A 25,464-nucleotide genomic window follows, 5' to 3' on the forward strand; every position below is an offset into this window, starting at 1 on the left:
TTGCGTAACGGTACCTTATTACTAGAAACTGAGAGCGCCTTTCAGGCACAAAAACTGCTTCGGGCCACACTCCTGTACACGTTCCCTGTGCGGGTGGAGGCTCACCGCACTTTGAATTCGTCTCGTGGTGTGGTCTATACTAGCTCCCTCGACGGACTGACTGACGAGGAGATTCAATCTTTCCTCGCTGAGCAGGGCGTGACGGCTGTCCATAGGGTCATGAAAAAGGTCAACAGTGACCTTGTACCGACCCGGACACTTTTCTTGACCTTCGATAGTGTTAAGCTGCCATCGCGCATCAAGGCGGGCTATGAGGTTATTTCTGTTCGCCCCTATGTCCCGACACCTACGCGCTGTTACCAGTGTCAGCGTTTCAATCACACTCGACAGTCTTGTTCCAATGCGGCTAAATGTGTCACTTGCGGCAGGGATGCCCATGAGGGTGACTGTCCACCTCCGTCTCCTCGTTGTGTGAACTGTCAGGGTGACCATGCCGCATCCTCCCGCGACTGTCCTGTCTATAAGGAAGAACGCTGTATACAAGAAATTCGGGTCAAAGAGAAAGTGTCCACCTCGGCTGCTAGCAAGCTATTGGCTAGTAGGAAGCCCACGCTGCTCCCAGCGGGGAAATACAGTACTGTCCTCGCCTCTCCTCGGACTACCAGGGAGGTGGCAACCCAGACATGCGATCTGACCTTCAGCACCACGGTCGTCCGTTCGGCCAGTGCTAAGATCGCCCGGTCGACGTCTCCTCTTCCTCCCATCACCCCTCAGACACAAGCACCTTCATCAGCTTCTGCCAAGACGAAGACCCAGAAGTCAGATGCACGGGCCTTTAAGAAGGAACCGTCCCGTGCAGACTTCCTGCGTACCTCGACCTCCCAGCCTTCGACCGGTACTTCCACCAAACGTACTTCCAAGAAGGCTCCTAGGAAGCACAGTTCTCCTTCTCCGCCACGGCGCATTTCTTCTCCTGCGCCACCCAGCGGTTGCCGCCCCAGGCCGTCATCCGTTTCGCCTGACCGCACCGCTGGTAACCGAACATCTGGCCGTCCACCGCCGGAGGAAGCTCCCCCTCCCGGCCATCTTCCCAAGATGGCCGATGACCCTATAGACCCAATGGACGAAGACTGTCCGCCTACTGATAGCGGCGGCAGTGCTCGCTCGAAGCCAGGCCCTCCGCGGCCTTCGAGGTGACCCCTTTTTTTACCTTCCCTTTCTTACGATGGCACTTATTCACTGGACTATTCGCAGCATTCGCTCCAATCGAGAGGACTTGAAGTTGCTGCTCCGCTTGCACCGTCCGCTCGTCGTAGCCCTCCAGGAAACGAAGCTACGCCCAAGCGATCAAATTGCCTTGGCACACTACACCTCTGTGCGTTTTGACCTACCCCCTGTGGTAGGAATCCCGGCTCATGGAGGGGTTATGTTGCTGGTCCGGGATGATATTTACTATGATCCCATCACGTTGCACACCGGCCTGCAGGCAGTTGCCATCCGCATTACTCTCCCCACTTTTACATTTTCCATTTGTACCGTTTACACTCCATCGTCATCTGCCTTTACCAGGGCAGACATGATGCAACTTATTGCTCAGCTACCTGCACCATTTTTGTTAACTGGAGACTTCAATGCCCACCATCCCCTTTGGGGCTCTCCAGCATCCTGCCCGAGGGGCTCCCTGTTAGCAGACCTTTTTCACCAGCTCAACCTTGTCTGCCTCAATACTGGCGCCCCTACTTTTCTTTCGGACACATCTCACACCTATTCCCATTTAGACCTCTCTATATGTACTCCCCAACTTGCACGCCGGTTTGAGTGGTATGTACTTTCTGATACATATTCGAGCGACCACTTCCCGTGTGTTATCCATCTCCTGCAGCATACCCCCTCTCCATGCTCCTCTAGTTGGACGATCTCCAAGGCAGACTGGGGGCTCTTCTCTTCCAGGGCGACTTTTCAGGATCAAACCTTCACGAGCTGCGATCGTCAGGTCGCACACCTCACGGAAGTCATTCTCGCTGCTGCTGAATATTCCATCCCTCACCCTACTTCTTCTCCACGTCGCGTACCGGTCCCCTGGTGGACTGCAGCATGTAGAGACGCTTTACGTGCTCGTCGACGTGCTTTACGCACCTTTAAACGCCACCCTACAGTGGCGAATTGTATCAATTATAAACGATTACGTGCTCAGTGTCGTATTATTAAAGAAACCAAGAAAGCAAGAAAGCCAGCTGGGCTGCTTTCACAAGCACCTTCAACAGTTTTACTCCTCCTTCTGTTGTCTGGGGTGGCCTGCGCCGGCTATCTGGCACTAAGGTCCACTCACCAGTTTCTGGCTTGACGGTCGCGAATGACGTCCTTGTGGCCCCTGAGGATGTCTCCAATGCCTTCGGCCGCTTTTTCGCCGAGGTTTCGAGCTCCGCTCATTACCACCCTGCCTTCCTCCCCCGCAAACAGGCAGAGGAGGCTAGGCCACCTAACTTCCGCTCCTCGAATCGTGAAAATTATAATGCCCCATTCACCATGCGGGAACTCGAAAACGCACTTGGTCGATCACGGTCCTCCGCTCCAGGGCCTGATTCTATTCATATTCAGATGCTGAAGAACCTTTCTCCTGCGGGTAAAGGTTTTCTTCTTCGTATTATAATCGCATCTGGATTGAGGGACATGTCCCCGCATGCTGGCGCGAGTCTATTGTTGTCCCGATTCCTAAGCCGGGGAAGGACAAGCACTTGCCTTCCAGTTATCGACCCATCTCGCTTACCAGCTGTGTCTGTAAAGTGATGGAGCGAATGGTTAACTCTCGATTGGTTTGGCTGCTCGAGTCCCGACGCCTACTTACCAATGTACAATGTGGATTTCGTAGGCGCCGCTCTGCTGTTGACCATCTGGTTACCTTGTCGACCTTCATTATGAATAACTTCTTGCGGAAGCGCCCGACTGCGGCTGTGTTCTTTGATTTGGAGAAGCCTTACGACACCTGTTGGAGGGCGGGCATTCTCCGCACCATGCATACATGGGGCCTTCGCGGTCGCCTCCCTCTTTTTATTCGTTCTTTTTTTAATGGATCGACGGTTCAGGGTACGTGTGGGTTCTGTCCTGTCAGACACCTTTCGCCAGGAGAATGGGGTGCCACAGGGCTCAGTTTTGAGCGTCGCTCTCTTCGCCATCGCGATCAATCCAATAATGGATTGCCTCCCAGCTGATGTATCAGGCTCCCTCTTCGTGGACGATTTTACCATCTATTGCAGTGCGCAGTGTACACGTGTCCTGGAGCGCTGTCTTCAGCGTTCTCTTGACTGTCTTTACTCCTGGAGTGTCGCCAATGGCTTCCGTTTTTCTGCCGAGAAGACGGTCTGTATTAACTTCTGGCGCTACAAAGAGTTTCTCCCACCATCCTTACGACTCGGTCCCGTTGCTCTCCCAATCGTGGAGACAACGAAATTTTTAGGTCTTACATTTGACAGGAAACTTAGCTGGTCTCCACATGTCATATTTGGCTGCCCGTTGTACCCGTTCTTTAAATGTCCTCCGTGTTCTCAGTGGTATGTCGTGGGGAGCAGATCGAACCGTCCTGCTTCGTCTATATCGGTCGATCGTCCGCTCCAAGCTGGATTATGGGAGCTTCGTATACTCCTCTGCACGGCCATCCATCTTACGCCGCCTCAACTCCATACAACATCGGGGTCTACGACTTGCGATTGGAGCATTTTATACTAGTCCCGTAGAGAGTCTTCACGCTGACGCTGGCGAATTGCCACTCACCTACCGGCGCGATATACTGCTTTGTCGGTATGTCTGCCAGCTACTGTCAATGCCCGACCACCCGTCTTATCGCTCCTTTTTTGACGACTCTCTCGACCGTCAATACGGGTTGTATGTCTCTGCCCTGCTACCCCCTGGAGTTCGCTTTCGTCGCCTCCTTCACCACCTTAATTTTTCACTCCCTGCAACCTTTCGAGTGGGCGAGAGCCACACGCCACCTTGGCTCCAGGCTCAGGTCAGCGTTCACCTAGACCTCAGCTCGCTCCCAAAAGAGGTTACCCCCAGTTCAGTCTACCACTCCCGTTTTGTTGAACTTCGATCAAAGTTCATCAATAGGACCTTCATCTATACAGATGGCTCGAAGACCAATGACGGGGGCGGGTGTTCCTTTATTGTCGGGGCACAAAGTTTCAAATACCGGCTCCATGGCCATTGTTCGGTCTTCACAGCTGAGCTCTTTGCCCTCTACCAGGCTGTTCTTTACATCTGCCGCCACCGACATTCTGCTTATGTCATCTGCTCAGATTCCCTGAGCGTCATCCAGAGCCTCAGTGATCCGTACCCGGTTCACCCTTTTGTACACCGGATCCAACGCTCTCTTCAGCAGCTGGTGGACGTCGGTTCTCCAGTTAGCTTTATGTGGGTTCCTGGCCATGTCGGTATCCCTGGGAACGAAGCTGCAGATGCCGCGGCCAAGGCTGCGGTCCTCCAGCTTCGGACAGCTTCTTGTTGTGTCCCTTCGTCCGATTTTAGCAGGGTCATTTGTCGGCGCATCTTATCGCTGTGGCATGCCGATTGGGCTGCACTTACCGACAACAAGCTTCGGGCCTTAAAACCTCTTCCCGTGGCTTGGACGTCCTCCTCACGCCCTTCTCGGCGGGAGGAGGTCGTTTTAGCCCGGTTAAGAATTGGACACTGCCGGTTCAGCCATCGCCATCTGCTGACGGCTGCGCCGGCGCCGTTCTGCCCATGTGGGCACTTGCTGACGGTTAGACACATTTTAATGTCCTGTCCAGATCTTAACACACTGCGCCTCGATCTTAACCTGCCAAATACTTTCGATGCCATTTTAGCGGATGACCCACGAGCAGCTGCTCGTGTTCTTCGTTTTATCAATTTGACAAACCTCGCTAAGGACATTTGATGATGCTGTTTTTTAATCCTATGCCTGTCAGTCTGTCTTTTATCGTGTTTTCCCTTTTAGTTGTTGTGGTCAACTTGTGCCTCGCGGTGCATTCTTAGAGTAGTCAGGGCGCTAATGACCATTGAAGTTGTGCGCCCTAAAACCACAAAAAAAAAAAGCTAAGACGAAAGAGATCGACGCTAGAGATGACAGAATGAGATGGCCGAGTACTCGTCAAAGAGGCATGCAGAGCCCCCAAATTCATCATTAACATCGACATGAAGTGCAGCTGGTATTTTAGTGACCACAAGGACGATTAACAGGCGGCTCACAGAAAGTGTACTCAGCTCATGGCGCCTCTAGCGATGACTACCATTGACCTCTGTACACCAACAAGTCCGTTTCCAGTGGTGTCGGGCACATTTGGCCTGGAAACTTATTGATTGGACTAGAATTGTCTTCAGTGAAGAGTCCCACATCAAACTGAGACCCAATGTCCCGCGAAGATGACTCTGGAGACGCCCAGGACAGTGGTGGGATGCCAACTTGATAGTCGGCTGCCATACAGCCTGACAGCCGGGACTATAAGCGCACATAAATCCGTCGTGCTAAGAAGCGAACCATTTCTGAGTAATTTATGCCGACTAATGTTAGTAATAAGAATGTCCAGAGTCTCTAATAATAACCACAAACCAAAGCTTTCAGTGGTTGGTCTCGTCTTCCTCCCTAATAGCACATGTTTAGCACATTGGAGGAAGACATGTTGATACTTTCCTCTACAAGAGAAGACTGCTCGGTTGCCACTTTCAAACCTTTGATCATGTGACATTCCGCTCATTCCTTCTATATTTGTTTGTACCTGCAGTCTAATTGTAAACTCCTAGCTCAATTGCGCCATTGTGTGTGCGCGTGGTCGGTTTCTTGCGTCAGGCGACGGGGGTCGCTGCTACAGATGTGCTCTCTACATCCGTGCTGAGCGCGGCTTTTGTTATGGCTATGCTGCGCGACAGGTCTGTGCTGAGAGGCAGTGTTCCGGTCGATACGAAATATTTTTCAACCGGGTTTTCGAACTAGGTAAAAAATTTGATCCTGCGCATGTTGCGGTCTCATATCTTCATCTGATATGGACTGAATATTTATTGCGCTGCACAGCATTCAATGAAACATTGCACGAAATTTTAAAGATTTTGCAGGGATAAAAACGCGTTGCGTAAACCTTGCATGTAGTTGATTTTAGTTCATTCATTACTGTAATTGAAAAGTAGCTAAGTTATCGAAATTTTATTTAAAATTTAGAACAGAACGATATCTCATTTTGTTCTCGAGTTAATGGGTTTTATATTCGCGCTCATTCACGTTCTTACGCTTCGGGAATCATGTGGTCATATCAATCATCATATCTCATAAACGAGTCAAGATATCGAAGCGCGGCTTTCTCCAAATTTTAGCGCGCAATGAGGCATGAGTTTTGTGTGATACGCCGGCTGGAGTGGCTGATCGGTTCTAGGCTCTACAGTCGGGAACCGCGCGACAGCTATGGTTGCAGCTTCGAATCCTGCCTCGGGCATGGATGTGTGTGATGTCCTTAGGTTAGTTAGGTTTAAGTAGTTCTAAATTCTAGGTGACTGATGACCTCAGAAGTTAAGTCCCATAGTGCTCAAAGCCATTTTCTTTTTGTGTGATAAATAATCGAAAAGTTTTCATTCACCGAAGGTATGGAAGTAACACATGCACAGCAATGAGAGATCGGCGTCTCAGGGCGCATACACACGCCCAGAGCAATGTAAGAAGCGTAGCAGGATGTAGATACACGTTCACAACAGGCTTCAGTGTATTAAACGCCATGTAACAGTATTTATGATATGCTCCACTCTGTTCTGTGCCAGTTGTTTCCATGTGGTGCCAACTAACGAATAACTTAAAGAGCAGTCGCTGTATGGTGTTTAAGAACGTTTCCGCTGTTTATCTACTGGCGTAGAGGTGGTCCATTAACTATCTCTTCATACGGCTATAATAAGAGATTCCGACAGAAGTTCTATATTAAAACGGTGGGTGAAGCAGTGTTCGCCACAATAACGTCAGCGTCATAACCGTCCTTCGCGATTTGGTATTCTGTCACACACAAATCGTTGAATATACCATTATCCCATTATGTTATTATTCACCCCCCTGCGGGTCCGGGGATTAGAATAGGCCCGCGGTATTCCTGCCTGTCGTAAGAGGCGACTAAAAGGAGTCTCAAATGTTTTGGCCTTAATGTGATGGTCCCCCTTGGGGTTTGACCTCCATTTTTCAAAATTCTACAGAAGTACGAGCCTTTTGGGGAAGGACACCTTACATGGTGTACCACTGGTCCTAAGTGCACTAAGACCTTGGCACTCAGCATTGCACCGGCGTTGTCACCATACCCATTATTCCTCAAATTGGGCCTAAACGCCTGATGGGTTGTCCACGTTACGCCCATAGTGCCTCTCCATCTGCACCAGCGATCATGATGGACTTTCCATGGCACCAGAAATCCAGCACGGTAGCCAGCCCGTTGTGGTGGGGTCGTCATGTACCCTCTAGGTTGTAGCCCCCTGACAACACAGGGATCGTACTGCCGATACCTGAGCTGCACCCTCCCCACGTTGGCCAAGGAGTAGATGCCCGTCTCCTTGGGGCATCAGGACTCCCGGCAATGGTCATCCTGCCAGGTGGCCCTTGCTGCGGCTGGGTGGCGCCCGTGGGGAGAGCCCCTGGTCGGAGTGGGTGGTATCGGGGCGGACGTCAACATGTATCAGGTCGCTCTGCGGCCGAGTCTTCCAAAAGGAAAGGTACCGTTTCTAGTTCTGGTTCTCCTGCCCTTTCCCCCTTGGCCACTCCATGGGAGGAGGGACAGGCCCGCCGGCTTGGGGCGAAGTACTTCCCCCGCTATTTGGTCTGTTCTCGAACAGATGGGGGGACGTTCGCCACCTCCAAGCCCATGTTCTTTGTTCAACACATTGAGGACGTCTTCGGGGAAATCGAGGCTCTCAGCAAGATGCGATCGGGGTCCGTTCTTATCAAGACCACCTCTGCCACACAATCGGCGGCACTCCAGGCGTGCGACCGCCTAGGGGACATCCCAGTCTCCATTGTCCCACATCTGGCACTCAATAGGACGCAGGGGGTCATTTTTCATCGTGACCTCCTGCTACAATCTGATGAGGAGCTCAGGGCCAACCTGGAGCGCCGCGGCGTGCATTTCGTCCGGCGAGTCCAGGGCGGCCCCAAGGACCGTCGCATCGACACCGGGGCCTTTATCCTCGCCTTCGAGGGGGACGTTCTCCCGGAGAAGGTAAAGGTGATGTGCTACCGGTGCGACGTGCGACCTTACGTCCCGCCTCCTATGCGCTGTTTTAGGTGTTTGCGCTTTGGGCACATGTCGTCCCGGTGTGAGGCTGAGCCCCTTTGTGGCGACTGTGGACGTCCTCTTAGTGAGGAACATACTTGCACCCCACCACCTCGGTGCCCTAATTGTCCTGGCGTCCACTCGCCTAGGTCCCCGGACTGCCCCGCCTATCAGAAGGAGAAAAAGATACAGGAACTCAAAACTTTGGATCGGCTCTCTTATTCTGAGGCCAGGAAGAAGTATGACCGCCTTCATCCCGTGTCACTGGCCACTTCGTTTGCCTCAGTTGTGTCCACTCCTTCCGCTGTATCCTCACCTCTCTCCTGTCCCCCCTCCGCCTCCTCTGCCCGTCAGGGGGCTCTGCCTCCGCCTCCCAAATCCCTCCCTTCCAAATCCTCCTCCCCCGCGGCCCCCACCCCCCCTGCCCCAGGGGCCACCCTTCCTCCTCCTCCTCCCCCCACGCCACCTGAGAAGCGATCCTCTTCTCAGGCGTCCATCGGGGAAACGTTCCGGACCCCAGCTTCCGAGGTCCGGCGTTCCAAAACGGACCCCGCGCGTGAGGACCTTCATCGGGTCCAGCCCACCATCCCTGTGCCTCCTCGGCCTTCCAAGAAGGCCTCCAAGAAGAAATCTCTATCCCCCTCTCCACCCCGGCCCGTTTCATCTGACGCTTCGTCCGTGAGTCGCTGCTCCCGGCCGTCCTCAGTTTCGCCGGGACGCTCTGCTGCCAGGCGTTCCGCCGGCCTTTTGTCGGCAAATGATGCGGCCCCTCCTACACAATCAGGGACATCGGCCGCAGCTGGCGACGAGTCGATGGAACCGGATCCGCCTGCCGTCAGTTGTAGCGTTGTTGCCTCGCAACCTGGCCCTCCGCGGCCATCGAGGTGACCAGCTCTTCCCCGTCTCGTTCCCCCAACTTTTTGACTAGCAATGGCGTTGTTTCATTGGAACATAAGGGGTATTCGATCTAATCGGGAGGAATTACAACTGCTCCTCCGCCTGCACTGTCCGCTCGTCCTTGGTCTCCAGGAAACCAAGTTGCGCCCGACTGACCGTATTGCCTTTTCCCACTATACCTCGGAGCGGTATGACCTCGCCCCTGTGGACGGTATCCCAGCTCATGGTGGGGTCATGTTGCTCGTTCGGGACGATGTATATTACCATCCCATCCCATTGACCACCCCACTCCAAGCAATAGCTATCCGCATTACTCTTTCTGCTTTTACTTTTTCCGTTTGTACCGTCTACACTCCACCGTCATCTGCTGTTAGTCGGGCTGACATGATGCACCTGATCGATCAGCTTCCCCCGCCGTTCTTATTGTTTGGCGACTTTAATGCCCATCATCCCCTTTGGGGCTCTCCTGCATCCTGTCAAAGAGGCTCACTCTTGGCGGATGTCTTCAACCATCTCAATCTTGTCTGCCTCAATACCGGCGCCCCGACTTTCCTCTCGGACTCTACTCATACCTACTCCCACTTGGACCTCTCGATCTGTTCTACCACTCTTGCCCGTCGGTTCGAGTGGTATGTCCTTTCTGACACCTATTCGAGCGACCACTTCCCCTGTGTCGTTCGTCTCCTGCACCACACCCCATCCCCACGTCCTTCGCGCTGGAACATACTGAAAGCTGACTGGGGACTTTACTCCTCCCTGGCGACCTTTCCGGACCGCGATTTTTCCAGTTGTGACAGTCAGGTCGAATACCTCACGGCTGTTATTATCAATGCTGCCGAACGTTCCATACCTCGTACTACTTCTTCTTCACGTCGCGTTTCCGTCCCCTGGTGGAACGAGGCTTGTAGGGACGCTATCCGTGCTCGACGACGTGCTTTACGCACCTTTCGCCGCCATCCTACGTTGGCGAATTGTATTGAATACAAACGACTCCGAGCGCGATGCCGTAGAGTCATCAAAGACAGCAAAAAAGCTTGCTGGGCCTCTTTCACGAGCTCCTTTACCAGTTTTACTCCCTCTTCCGTTGTTTGGGGTAGCCTGCGCCGGCTGTCGGGCATTAAGGCCCACTCCTCAGTACCTGGCCTGACCTCAGGTAATGAGGTCCTTGTTGATCCTGTGGCTGTCTCCAACGCCTTTGGCCGCTTTTTCGCGGAGGTTTCAAGCTCCGCCCATTACCATCCTGCCTTCCTTCCCAGGAAAGAGGCAGACGAGGCTCGGCGACCTTCCTTCCACTCGCTGAATCTGGAGACTTACAATGCCCCCTTTACTATGCGGGAACTCGAACGTGCGCTTGCACTGTCCCGGTCCTCTGCTCCGGGGCCAGATGCCATTCACGTTCAGATGCTGGCCCACCTTTCTCCGGCGGGCAAAAGCTTCCTTCTTCGTACCTACAATCGCGTCTGGACCGAAGGTCAGGTCCCCATGCGTTGCGTGACGCCGTTGTTGTTCCTATACCCAAACCCGGGAAGGATAGACACCTTCCTTCTAGTTACCGCCCCATTTCTCTTACAAGCTGTGTCTGTAAGGTGATGGAGCGCATGGTTAATGCTCGGTTAGTTTGGATTCTTGAATCTCGACGACTACTTACTAATGTCCAATGCGGCTTTCGTCGCCGCCGCTCCGCTGTTGACCACCTTGTGACCTTGTCGACATTCATCATGAACAACTTTTTGCGAAGGCGCCAAACGGTAGCCGTGTTCTTCGACTTGGAGAAGGCTTATGATACCTGTTGGAGAGGAGGTATCCTCCGCACTATGCACAAGTGGGGCCTACGCGGTCGTCTGCCCCTTTTTATTGATTCCTTTTTAACGGATCGAAAGTTTAGGGTACGTGTGGGTTCCGTATTGTCCGACGTCTTCCTCCAGGGGAACGGAGTGCCTCAGGGCTCCGTCTTGAGCGTAGCCCTTTTTGCCATCGCGATCAATCCAATTATGGATTGCATTCCACCTAATGTCTCAGGCTCTCTCTTTGTCGATGACTTCGCGATCTACTGCAGTGCCCAGAGAACATGCCTCCTGGAGCGCTGCCTCCAGCGTTGTCTAGACAGCCTCTACTCATGGAGCGTGGCAAATGGCTTCCGGTTCTCTGAAGAGAAGACGGTTTGTATCAACTTTTGGCGATATAAAGCGTTCCTTCCGCCATCCTTACATCTCGGTCCCGTTGTTCTCCCATTCGTGGACACAACTAAGTTTCTAGGGCTCACGTTGGACCGGAAACTGTGTTGGTCTCCACATGTCTCTTATTTGGCGGCCCGTTGTACACGTTCCCTTAATGTCCTCAGAGTTCTTAGCGGTTCATCTTGGGGAGCGGATCGCACTGTCCTGCTTCGCTTGTATCGGTCCATAGTCCGATCGAAGCTGGATTATGGGAGCTTCGTCTACTCGTCCGCTCGGCCATCCCTCTTACGCCGGCTCAACTCCATCCACCATCGGGGGATACGTCTTGCGACCGGAGCCTTCTACACTAGTCCTGTCGAGAGTCTTTACGCTGAAGCTGCCGAGTTACTGTTGACCTACCGGCGCGACATACTGCTGTGTCGGTATGCCTGCCGGCTGTTGTCTATGCCCGAACACCCCTCTTACAAGTCCTTCTTCGCTGATTCTCTCGACCGTCAGTACGGGTTATATGTGTCTGCCCTGCTGCCCCCCGGAGTCCGCTTCCGTCGCCTGCTTCGACAATTGGATTTTGCCCTCCCTACCACCTTCAGAGAGGGTGAGAGCCCGACACCACCTTGGCTCCAGGCTCCGGTTCGTATTTATCTCGACCTCAGCTCACTCCCGAAGGAGGGTACTCCGGCTGCAGTGTATTGCTCACGGTTTGTCGAACTTCGTGCTCGACTTGCTGGTCACACCTTTATTTACACCGATGGCTCCAAAACTGACGATGGTGTCGGCTGTGCCTTTGTCGTCGGGACCGCCACCTTTAAATACCGGCTCCTTGACCAATGTTCCAGCTTTACGGCCGAGCTTTTTGCTCTCCATCAGGCCATTCAGTATGCCCGCCGCCACCGCCATTCATCGTATGTCCTCTGCACTGACTCACTCAGTGCTCTTCAGAGCCTTGGGGCTCCCTATCCGGTCCATCCCTTGATTCAACGAATACAGCAGTCCCTCCATTGTTTCGCTGATAATGGCGGTTCTGTCAGCTTTCTGTGGGTCCCCGGACATGTAGGAGTGCCTGGGAATGAGGCTGCGGATGCTGCAGCCAAGGCTGCAGTCCTCCAGCCTCGGCCAGCCTCCCATTGTGTCCCGTCATCTGACGTGTGTGGGGATGTATGTAAGAGGCTTGTGTCCTTGTGGTGGGATGCTTGGTCATCCCTCCAAGGAAACAAGCTCCGGGCAGTAAAACCGCTCCCAACTGCTTGGACAACTTCCTCCCGACCATCTCGGCGCGAGGAGGTCCTTCTGACCAGGTTGCGGATTGGGCATTGCCGGTTTAGCCACCGCTACCTGCTCTCTGGTGACCCAGCCCCGCAGTGCCCTTGTGGTCAGGCATTAACGGTGCGCCATGTTTTATTGTCGTGTCCCCGTTTTAGTCAATTTCGTGTTGTTCTGTCCCTGCCATCTACCTTACCGGATGTTTTAGCTGATGACGCTCGAGCAGCTGCTCGTCTTCTGCGTTTTATAACTTTAACTGGCTTGACCAGACATTTAACCTTTTTACTTATTTCATCTGCATCTTTGTCAGGTCCTTTTGATGTCCCCCCATCCCCTTGAGTTTTAGCAGGTTCCTTGTGCTCTAACACCAGTGACTGGGCGCTAATGACCTCAGCAGTTGAGCGCCCTTAAACCCTACCAAAAAAAAAAAAAAAAAAAAAATGTTATTATTCACAACCATCTTTTTGCCGAACATGCTGCGACATCATTAATTCATGCATAGCACTTGTGGGATTTACTTACTATTTTGCCACATGAAACTACTCTATAAGTCTACGTTAATGATAGGTCTACAAAGCTTTTCCTAGATGGAGCCAATATTGACTTGGAGGTGACAGCTCGCCAGTACAGCGACAGTTAGGGTTATACTACAAGATAAGATGGTTAGGGTTCACTGTTTAACATAGACTAAAACTTCATGAAAGGCTTATTAACGATTCTGTCAATAACTGATTTTCACTTGCTAAGAGGCACGTGTGGATTGTGACAATCATTCTGCAAACATTTTATAAGGCATGTGTCGCCTCTTTGATGTTTATTATTACGATCAGGCACTGTGAGTGCAAACCCAGTAGGCCAGGTTTGGAAATGAACTTGTAAGGTTTGAAATTAGTCTCCTAAAATAAGTATTACAACTGTTGACAGTATCGTTAATAAACGCTTAATAAAATTTAGTAAGGTTTCCTGTCAATAAAGTGTTGAAATTGAAAAAAATACCATAAAACTTGCGTAATATATCATACATGTCAGATGACAAACCCAGGCGTGCGCAAAGCCATTGGCAACCGCCGTAGAGATTTTGTAAATTATGCATACTACAGTAAACATTTTACACCTTCCTTGGCTAAAGAAAATGGTGTTACTAGGCTGGAGACCACTACATAATGGATCGTGTGTTTGACCCTCTTACGCATTGACTTACATCTCTCTTTTCAAGTACTCTGTTATGGAATTAAATTACATCACTTCGGCATTTATTAGTAATTCCTCAGTGTTATTGCTGTTGTAATCACGTTAATTCATTTCTGTTTTCCGTGTATTCCATGCGTTGCAACGTCGATATCTTTGTCTCTCCAAACCGGCACTGTCATGTTGTCACACAGATATGTTGAGTTAGCAAATCTCATAATATTTACAGCTATTTTGTTTAAGCTTCGCTTATTGGAAGTCGTAACATGAAAAATGTAGCTGAGGGCTTGATACTAAGAGTATATTTCAGCTGAGGTAGTATCATGGGTTGGTACAGTGTGTAACGTCATTTCCTGTTGTGACTCACTGTATTTTAGAACTCAACAACTTCGACGTCTGCATCTATATATCGGTAAGTTAGGGACAACAGCATCACTTTAATATGTGTTGTGGCATTTTTGTAGCATTTATAGCTATGGGAGGGCGGTCATACGACGTCTTGCATTCTATATTAGGTGTAGTTTAATGGTTCGTTATGCTTGCAAGGTACATGAAATTGAATTGTCTAGCGGTTTTGCTTATTTATGATTAACATGAATTTTCATATGTTACAAAGACAATTTAGATGTGACAATATTCAATTTCTGGTTCCAAAGTATAACATGTTTCACAGTATATGGTACGAAGTTTCATTTCTTTTCCGAGACATTGTCTCTGATACTGTCTTTGGAAATGTCACATCTCTCATTGATTCCATCTTTGGCCGTGTTTTTACAGGTAGTCAAAGTTCTTCTTGAGTTTGAATGATATTTGGTGATAAAAGTACCTTATGCCTTCCTTCCCTAATAAGACATTTGAGTTGCTTGCGTGTTTGTGGTGATGTGGTCGGTTACTGGTTTTATTTTCGTGAACCGTAGTTTCCAGAAAGGCAGCTGCACAGACTGAATACACTTTGCATATTTAGATATCATTTCAATGCGAACGTCGAAATTTTCAAGTTTCTGACGTATTTTTGGAATATTGTGAGCAAATAATATAGGACAAATACAGGCTCTCATGCTTTTGAGACCCGTATGATTCCAAACTCCTCTTGTTTACATAGCATCCTGTAGGCCTGTGTCATTTGTAACAACAGTAGTAATTTTCAGTCAATATTAGAGACTATATTTTCTTAGTGAGTTACATACTGCCACTCGGCTACGAATTTTAAGTGGGAAGGAATCGAAGAGTGATAGTATGAAATCGTGTTACAAAAATCGAACATTACTCGATTTTAAAGTGCAGCCCTTTTCTGTGTTAATAAAGACTCATTTTCTACAGTGCAGCCGCTTCTCACCCTCCTGAAAAGGTACTTTAGAACAATTTAAATCTGTGAATATGTATGTTGAGGTTACGTTGTGACTTACATCAAAAGTTGGCCTAATAAGTTATATTCATTCTGTCTATTTGCCTGATTAGTGTAGTATTTTTAGCTAGCTCATATTTCTGCAGTGATAAGCCTGGTAAGATTACTTTTATGTCATCGAATTATTACGCCTAACTTCTAAAATTTAAATTGTTATTAGACCTTTAATACTATCATTGGAAATGAGCGTTTGGCGTCATTGGCCGGGAGGCCCCTCGCGGGGCAGGTCCGGCCGCCATATCGCAGGTCTTATTACATTCGGCGCCACATTGGGCGACCTGCACGCCGGATGGGGATGAAATGATGATGAACACAACACAACACCCAGTCCCTGAGCGGAGAAAATCTCCGACCCAGCCGGGAATCGAACCCGGGCCCAGAGGACGGCAATCCGTCACGCTGACCACGCAGCTACTGGGGCGGACAATACTATCATTGGGTGCATACTTTAGAAATCTGGCCACTAATTTGGCAAATATGTGTATAAGTGGTCATTAAATCACGTATTATTTTACATTGTAGATATAGTTTTGCAATATCGTGACATCACATTAATTGATTTGAGTCTTACAGCGTCTTTCCGTGTATTAATCTCAAAATTCAATGTAATCATCGCAGTTGTAGCATTGCTGACGTTTTTCACAAACGTTTCAGAGTTTTTCCAACGTATTTGATGTGGTAAATAATTCACCACTCTGCTACATTTTTTAACTGTGAAGGAATCGAAGAGTGGTAGTAAGAAATCGTGATACAGAGATCGAAAACTTCCCGATTTTACAGTGCAGCCATTTGCTGGTGTCAGTAGCGACTAATTTTCTACAGTACAGCCATCTACTGGTGATAGCAGCAAGTAGAATGTGAAACATGTGGTGCTTTTATTTCACATTTCAGGTTTTGTGGCGTAGCATTCAAGGTAAAACACATTTTCAACAAATACGAATTCCTATTTTATTATTTATACTTATAAGCAAATGTAAATGCTGCTTTTTAATTGTCTGTAGAGTAATAAGCTATGTACTTGTTCCAATATTCAATGGCAAATTATTTATAGCTTCGAACGAAATTTGCCAATGTGATTGGTGAGCCAGTCTTTAAACGAATTTTTGTGAGTCGGTAGTGAAATGAGGAAGAAATTTAGGAGAATGTGCGTGTGGAGCACAGCATTGTACTTTAGTGAAACGTGGAGAGTGGAAAAACTGGAACAGAAGAGAATCGAAGCATTCGAAGGGTGCTGCTACAGAAGAATATTGAAAATTAGGTGGGCTGGTAAGGTAAAGAATGAAGAGGTTTTCTGCAGAAACGGTGAGGAAAAGAATATACGGAAAACACTTCCAAGAAGAAGGGACAGGATGGTAGGACGTCTGTTAAGATGTCACATAATAATTTACATGGTACTAATGGGATCTGTAGAGGATAAAACTCTGTAGTGGAAGACAAAGATTGGAATACATGCAGAAAATAATTGAGAATGTATATTGCTAGTGCTACTTTGAGATGAAGAGTCTGATACAGGAGAGGAATTCATGGTGAGCTGCATCAAACCAGTCAGAAAACTGAAGAAAAGAACGAAGCACCATGAAGGAATTATGTGAATAAAAAAAAACACAAAGCACCACAAAGGTATTATCCGAAGGACGCAAATCGTTAGATGTAATGTACATGTACATACAAACATATTATTAGAGTTTCGGAAAAAAAAATTTTGATTCGTTCAAGAGAAAGATCTTAACAAATTTAGGAAGCCAATAATGTGTTGGTCCACCTCTGGCCCTTAGGTAAGCAGTTATTCAGCTTGACATTGATGACAGAGTTGTTAAATATCCTTCTGAGGGATATCGTGCCAAATTAAATCCAACTGGCTCTTTGGATCGTCGAAATCTGAAGATGGTTGGAGGGCCCTACCTATAATGCTTCAAACGTTCTCAATTGGGGAGAGATCAGGAGGCCGTGCTAGCGAATGTATGGTTTGGCAGGCAAAAAACAAGCAGTAGAAATTCTCGCCTTGTACAGGCAGACGTTGCGTTGCTGAAATGTAAGCCCAGGATGGCTTGCCATGAAGAGCAACAGAGTAGGGCGTAGAATATCGTCGACGTACCACTCTGCTGTAAGGGTGCCATGGATGACAATCAAAGCGGTACTGCTGTTAAAAGAAATGGCATCCCAGATCATCACTCTTGGTTGCCAGGCTGTATGGCGGGCTACTGTCAGGTTGATATCCGACCGCTGTCCAGGGCATCTCTAGACATATCTTCGCTCTGGAATCTCATCGACAGGAGTAGAATTGTTTTTAGTGATGAGACCCGCTTCGAATTGAGCCCCGATGGCCAACGAAGACATGTCTGTAGATGTCCCGGGCTGCACAATGCACGTGATGTGTCGGGCCAGCTGCCTGAGACGTCGGCCGACTACTGTTGCAGAGATCGTGTCGGCGCACGCGGGGCGCCGGATCGCCAGCCTGATCGGCGTGGAGGGCGGCCACAGCATCGGCAGCAGCCTGGCTGTGCTGCGGGTCCTCTACACTCTGGGCGTCCGATACATGACGCTCACGCACGCTTGCCACACGCCCTGGTACGTCACCATGCCCACGCCTGCCTGCTGCATTGTATTATAGGGCTCTGCCTCAGATCGAACCGTGCTATGTCTAATTGCATTCATATTTGTAGAAATTTCAACATCAAGAAGGATTCTTGTAGCTAAACAGAAATGGTCACTGATGAGGTATATGAGATCAAAGTATAGGGGTTTCAGAACAGTAAGTAATACATGATGTAAAGAATTCAGTATGTTGTGAAGCAGCCAAGTTGCCAATCAGAATCTGTGAACTTGTTCGACTGATGTCAGGGAGATCATGGATTTGGTTCTGTGAAATTCCCCTCCATTCTAGTTTGCAAAGCATGAATAGTGTTCGCTGGAGCACCGTTTCTTTACTCCTAGTTGGCAACGCGCAACAGTAGAAAATGTATGCTAATACACGATGAACCACTTAAATGTTGCACCATTTTGATTTCGTGAATTGCTCAAGAGAAGAAAACAAGGATTTTGGTAAATGATAGGAGATAGTGGGGTTCTTATTTCTTGCAGGAAGTGAGGTATTGAAACAAGTCTATTTTTCTTGTGGAAGGATATACTATTTTTATGACATTTGGTAACTCTTGAAAAGAAAAGGGCAGTGACAGAACGTGTGTTAATGTTGGTGTTGAAACATTTCGCAGAAGTATAGAAGAGAAGTGCAAAAACTGAAAGGCAAGCCGCCCGATATCGGTTATTGTGTAAACACCGACAAATTTGACTCTCAAGCCGACGGCGTCTGACATATTTCACCACCTTCCTGTCATCAGTAGATTTTTTATGAGTAAAATGCATATATGTTTTAATAAAATAATTATTGAAGAACATATATGACTATAGTCTCACTCTTTAGAGGGATATGTTGTTTTGGACCTCAGCCTGTCTACTCAGCTGAGTGGTAACGTGTTTGTCTACCGTGCAGCGGGCCCAGCAGATTTTCTCCGCTGTTGGACTCGGTGTTGTGTTGTCCTCATTACCCTTTCATCGTCATTACCGACAAACAACCCGCCCAATGTTGCGTCTACTGGAAGGAGACTTGCAACCCAGCGGCCGAACTTCCCCAGATGGGGCCTCCCGGCTAACAATGCCATGAGATCATTCAATTTCATTTTTTGTTAGACCTTCATTACATTACTATGCAGATCGCTATCTGCAATTAAATTAATTTATTTTTATGAGACTGGTTGGCCACTTAACGAATCAATTTAGCACAAAGAGTAATTTGAAATGATTCTCTTATTCTTCAGTCTGTTGTACATTGTTCAATACAGGACGTGTTTTGATCTCTCTGAGCTATGTGCAAGTAGTTTCGTCAGCATCCCGTCATGTCTCTCTCAGACCCTCACATCAGAGGACAAATTGCAACAGCAGCCTGTCATTTCTGTGTCATAACTTTACACCAGAGTACTGTATTGTACTTACATGAGCTTCTGGAGGCCACTCATGCAACTACGTATATATGAAGCCGATACAGAGAGATCTAAATATGTCCTGGATTGAAAAATGTGCATCTCAGATAAATGGGATTTGTATAAAACATCTATATAGGTGCTGTTCTTTCGTGACGAATATGTCGGTTTTGTGACCCCTGTTATCTGTGTGATCGCCTACAGTAGATATACACATGGAGCACGGAACATGTTTTTACTGAACAAAACGCGTAAGTTAAATCGTGTAACGTGTTTCTGGAACTAAGGAAAGTAAGGAACTGAACACCATAAGGAACTATTAGGTTGATGTATTTGACCATATATAGTTGTAATATACTTTGTTTGTCGATTAGCTAGCAGAGACCACTACGAACATGTTGAATGCACAGCTTCAAACATATCACATAATAATACGCCATACACAAGAATTTATTTATAATTGGACCCATTTCCCTTTACAATCTAGCCATTATCGAAAGAAAACTGTCATCTTCGGCATCTTAAGAACTGAACCAAAATTTGAAATACTTGAAGTTACTCAAATTGTTTCTCTGGCAAGCCTACTTCAGGAAGTATCTGTTTACCTGGCGACAACATTCACAAACAGAATGGAAAACAGACACTTGGGTATCTTCTACTTCTTTCAAGAGGCTACGGCTTGTCCCTGGTAGCACTGCCTCCATCTTCAGCAGTCCTCCTCATCTCCATTTAAGTACGATAGTAAAGTTTACTTTTGATGCTGTCAGTACTGTTTTGTAGGACCTCTATTTTGTAGGACCTAATCAAGAATGTCTTCTATACCCGTTGCTCTAGTTTATTTTGACCTATTTAGTGCAGGGAAAAACTCTTCTGTGCTGTTGTCATTAATGATCCCTTGCTCTTTTCATCACCTAGTTTTCCTGTTCACTATACTTAACTAAACTTCCAATTTCTGCACCGTTGTGCAGGTCTTTAATATACCTTTATATCTGTCAATTACATCTTCTATGTAAAATAGCAGCTTGCAGATATTATCTCTCACTATGTTAATCTTGGTTCTCTCTAATTTCGAGTTAAGCTTCATCCAGTTTCCAATTTTTTAAATCGTCTTCTGTTGCTAATTTTTCGCTGGTACTTCCCTTTCACTAAACGGAACATTATTATGTTGTTTTCAACTGCTTTATATTCATCAAATCTTTTAATTTTCGTCTGTTCCTTTTGGCAATGAATTCCAGTACTGGTTCATCCAACGCTTCCTAGAATCTAACTTCTTTATTCCTAATACATCTGTGACTACCTTCGTTATAAGTGACTTGATGACGACCGATCTTCTTCTTTTCTTGTCTGATTCTTATGTTGCATGCTTGAATTCCTGCACAAATTTGAACCTCCCAATTGAGCGCCAGAAGGCTATAACTGAACGTGATTATGGTTACTTAGTTCTCAGAAAAAAGTGAACTGGGAAGAGCACAGATTACGAACTCTTGGTGTAAGGGCGGGTGTGTTAAAGGAAATCGTCCGTACCACGCTCATGTTTGTTACAACTCTGAACACCAGGTAAATATAATCACTAAAGGTTGAATAAAAAACCAAAACGGACTTTTATTTGAGCATTTTGCGAGAGCTGGTGTGTAGAGAGTTCTGACTGCGCTGAGGCATTTGCCAACACCAACAGTGTCCTGTATTATTAATTACCCAAATATACTGTAAGACGCGTACTGTATGATAATACTAATAGCGTTGGGGAATGATCCTGACTGTTGTGAGTTGCGTTGTAGGTAAACAGCGCACGGTACCGTAGTGTGACCTGTAGCAAACCATGATTGTATTTTAACTTGTCTTTGCATGAAGCTCAAAGGAAGATTCGGAAACACGGGTGTATTGACACCAGGTTTGCTAAAAACTTTTTCTGGTAGAAACAGTATCCTTTACAGAACAAGCAAATTTAAACAAAAGGTCAGAAATCGGCTTCAGATTGCAAACCAAGTACAAAAGAAAGAAATCACTTTACAGGACGCATAAAGTAATTCCGTACAAGAACTAAGTACATACAAGAATCGAAATGACCTGTTACTGATTGAGAGAAGGGTTCAGACGATCATGGATAGCATTACTGAAAGAGGAGTTGATTGCCCAGTATGACCATGGATAGCAATTCTGACCATTGTGTGCACACGTCTCAGACCTATCCACAGAGAACCAAGCTCCGTTTAAAGTCGGAAAGCCAAGCAAAAGATAAAGTATTTGCTGCTCTAATTGCAATAACGGAAAAGGAAGTTGTCGTACATGAATACAAGCGATTATATTTACAATGCTTTGCTTAATCCCAACACATGTAGCAATCCCACCAGCAGGTTCCCAACAACTAAATATGAAGGGGATGTTGTTTCTAATAGAACAAGTTATTAGCAAAATTGGTATCAATACACCCATGTTTTCGGATCTTCCTATTATCCTCATGTAAAAACGTGTTGAAATACGATCATGCTCTGCTACAGGGCACGCCATGATTCCATGCACTTGTAAGTATACCCCAACTGACGACATGTGCTCAACCAGAATCACGACAGACACAAGAGTAACTGCGCTCATAACATGCCACAGTTCAGCGTATACAGCCTGACAGTAAAGGGAAAACAATCAGAAGGGGAGGAGAAAACTAAGTGAAACATTCCGGTCTGAGAGGGTATGGGATGTTGTTTCATTGATTACAAAATCGAGTCAAACGTACAAAAATTTGGCAATATGTGCCTACTTATCAATATGACCGCCTCTGGCCTGGATGCATGCACTCATTCGTTTGGGAAGGGTGTCGTAAAGTTGAATCCTCTCCTGAGGCAATCTGGCCCACAGTTTTGTAGCTTGTCCTTGATATCCTGGATATTCGCAATGGGACAGAGTTGGAGTTCGAGCTAGTCCCACGCATGTTCTATTGGGGTCAGTACTGGGGATATCTCTGCCCGCAGGAATACCACGGCATCATGCAGACAGCTCACAGAGTTGTGCCATGTGTGTCCAAGCAATGTCCTGTTGAAAAATAGCAGCACGATACTGTCACCTGAGAGGTAACACTCGAGGTTTCAGAATGTTTGTGACATATAGTTGACCGTCAGAGTTCTCTCAGTAACTAAACACTGTGATCTGGCCATGTCGATGGTTCCCACACCATGACACCAGCAGTAAAACCATTGCGCCTCTCAGCAACATGAGAACAACGTGACCTTCTCCAGGTCGCCGCTAACTCAGCGACGATGGTCATTCGGGGCTGTACAGAACCGTGCTTCCTAGCTGAACACAGTGTGATGACATTCACCAACACTTCATGCTTTCCAGTCACGGCGTCACTGCAAACGCAGCCACTTGTGATGTGGTGATAAAGGCAGCTTCTGCATGGGACTTCAATGCCCTAATCTAGCTGCTGCTGGTTTTCCTTCTAATGGTGCGGTTTCACACAGAATGCTGCACGGAGTACGTTACTCGTTCTCGAACGGCAGGCGCACACACGAAGAGGGAAGAGGTTACGATGTGCTTGGTTCACAATACGATGAACCTTCATTGTGATGATCAGACGTGGTCGACCGGAACCATGACAATGATTGTCTGTCCTCACGTTCCCTTGTAGTCCAACAAAGGGCGACTGACACATCCGAAGGATGAAAAAAATCTGGGCATTGCACAATTCGACCATGAGGTCCAATGGAGACCCACAACGAGACAGTCTGAAACTTAGTGTAGGTGACACTGTCCCACGCAAGCACGTCGCATCTGTGCCATTCACAGTGGCCACTAAACATCTGACATTGTTCACGCCCTTTACATACCCTACCAAGCTTGGTAACAGCATGAAACACGAGCAAAAATAATGCATTTTGGTGGTTGTTTTACCTGTCACAGAGAATTGCAACTCTAAGTCATTTACATAACCGCCGATGGTGTGTACGTGTACGGAGTTACACTGACGTGCGACCATGTCTTCTGAGTGCTTCACTTTGCTTGTAAAGCAGTGTAATTCTCGCGGCAAACTTCTGATTTACCGCCGCAAATTACAGTACCTCCTGTGAGTTATCACACATCCGGCTACCTGAGAGGCCAAAGATAGTGCACCATCGGTACGAGCATATCTACGTGCATGCCGCTTAGGATAAGACATTGTTCTGACGTAACAGTGAAACGAGTCGAGACGAATAGTATACGTGTTTCAATATCGGTGGTAGAAATGTAAGTTATCTAATCGTTTCAACAATTAATATGCATAGAATATGATGCTATACTTGTCCTCAGCATTGTTTACTTAAAATACATTACAGTCTAACTCCGTAGCTGAGAAGCAGGCAGAGGTGCCAGGACAGAGTTATAGCAACACCTTAAGATTCTTATTCGTTGAGATGGCGAAGACAGGAGCAAACGAGCTGTTGACTGCCTACAGAGCAACTCCTTTGAGGAGAAGTAGACTCTTCAATCTGAATCTGACGTTACCCGCCGGAAAGCGACGTGCTGACTATGCATTCATCCGGTTCTGTTCTCCACATATGCCACAGGTAGATGGTCAGCAGGTGTATGTCACACAGGGCAAGAGCAGCACGGCTTTAAGTTTCATATAGGCAATTTAGAAAGGTGGTGATTGTTCATTAGTATTAAATTTTCATCCTTTCCACATATTGCGTCCATCTCTTTTCATAATGACATTTAAAAATTTTAAGTTCTAATGTTAACATGAACACATCTCAAGGGTTCTTCTTCTGAACAGTTGCAGTTTGTAGTAGAGTTTGTAAACTGTTTTGCAGCAGTGTGCACACGAAATACGTTGCTTGAAATTGTCAATAGATACATTAACAGATGTTTGTCGATGATGGCGCTGAAAGGCTCCCTCTCGATAGAGAAAATTCTACAGAGGAACAATTCTCAAACTGTAAGACTTTGAAAACTGCGGTTACTTGAAAAGTTTCCCATGAGTGTTCTCTCACGTCAAGATGCACTTGTAAGCCAAGAACGTTTTTCAGGCAAGGTATTTCATCTCCCACTATGAAATTAAAGTGAGATAGATAATTATCCCATAAACAGGCAATATACACTGAAGAGCCAAAGAAACTGGTACACCTGCCTCATATCGTGTAGGGCCCCCACGAGCAGGCAGAAGTGCCACAACACGATTTCGCATGGACTTGACTGGTGTTTGAAGTAGTACTGGAGGTAATTGACATCATGAATCCTGCAGGGCTGTCCATAAATTCGTAAGAGTACGGGGTAGGGGCAGGAGATCTCTTCATAAAAGCACGTTGCAAAGTTTCCCACATATGCTCAATAATCATGTCTGGGGAGTTTGGTGCCCAGCGGAAGTGTTTAAACTAATAAGAGTGTTCCTGGAGCCACTCGAGTGTTCCTTGAGCCACTCTGTAGCAATTCTAGACGTGTGGGATGTCGCATTGTCCTGATGGAATTGCCCAAGTTCCGCGAAATGCACAATTGACATGGATGGATGCAGGTGATCACACAGGATGCTTACGTTCGTGTCACCTGTCAGAGTCGTATCTGGGTCCCATATCACTTCAAGTGCACCCCCCCCCCCCCGACAGCATTAGAGTGTCTGCACCAGCTTGAACATTCCCCTGCTGACATACAGGTTTCACTGATTCATGAGGTTGTCTCCATATCCGTACACATCCATCCGCTCGATGCAATTTGAAATGACACTCGTCCGACTAGGCAACATGTTTCCAGTCATCAACAGTCCAATGTCGGGCACAGGCGAGGCGTCACGTTTTGTGTCGTGGAGTCATCAAGGATACACGAGTGGAGCTTTGGCTCCGAAGGCTCAGATCGATGATGTTTCAGTGAATGGTTCGCGGCTGACACTTGTTGATTACCCAGCATTGAAATCTGCAGCAGTTTGCGGAAGGGTTGCACTTATGTCACGCTGAACGATCATCTTCAGACGCCGTTGGTCCTGTTATTGCAGGATAGTTTTCCGGCCCCAGCGATGTCGAAGATTTGATCTTTTACCGGATTCCTGATATTCATGGTACACTAGCGAAATGGTTGAGACGTGGAAATTACTTGTATTAAGGAAAACGTGGAAGGGAGGACCCACCAATGTAACTCTTTTTTCACACAGCCTATTTATTTAACAATATATAATCATAAATTTGTTTTCTTTACAGATTAACAAATTTGTGAAACGAATAAGCTTTTGCAAGAGAAAGCAAAACAAGAACAATATGGCAATAATTACAAGGGCCCGCACCTGTATCCTGCCCGTTACCGGTTGAAACAGCAGTGTTTACAACGCCCTGGACACA

General features: G+C 47.4%; 1 protein-coding gene across 1 annotated transcript in view; it reads left to right on the top strand.

Annotated features, from left to right (window-relative positions):
* Positions 1–25,464, top strand: part of LOC126474590 (dipeptidase 1-like) — a 353,541-nt gene that overhangs the window by 210,284 nt on the left and 117,793 nt on the right. The window contains exon 4 of the mRNA XM_050102064.1: positions 17,609–17,759. Coding sequence (XP_049958021.1) covers positions 17,609–17,759 — 151 coding nt within the window. The remainder of the gene's footprint in view (positions 1–17,608; positions 17,760–25,464) is intronic.

Source organism: Schistocerca serialis, chromosome 4, assembly GCF_023864345.2.
Source record: "Schistocerca serialis cubense isolate TAMUIC-IGC-003099 chromosome 4, iqSchSeri2.2, whole genome shotgun sequence".
In the NCBI taxonomy this organism is placed as follows: Eukaryota; Metazoa; Arthropoda; class Insecta; order Orthoptera; family Acrididae; genus Schistocerca; species Schistocerca serialis.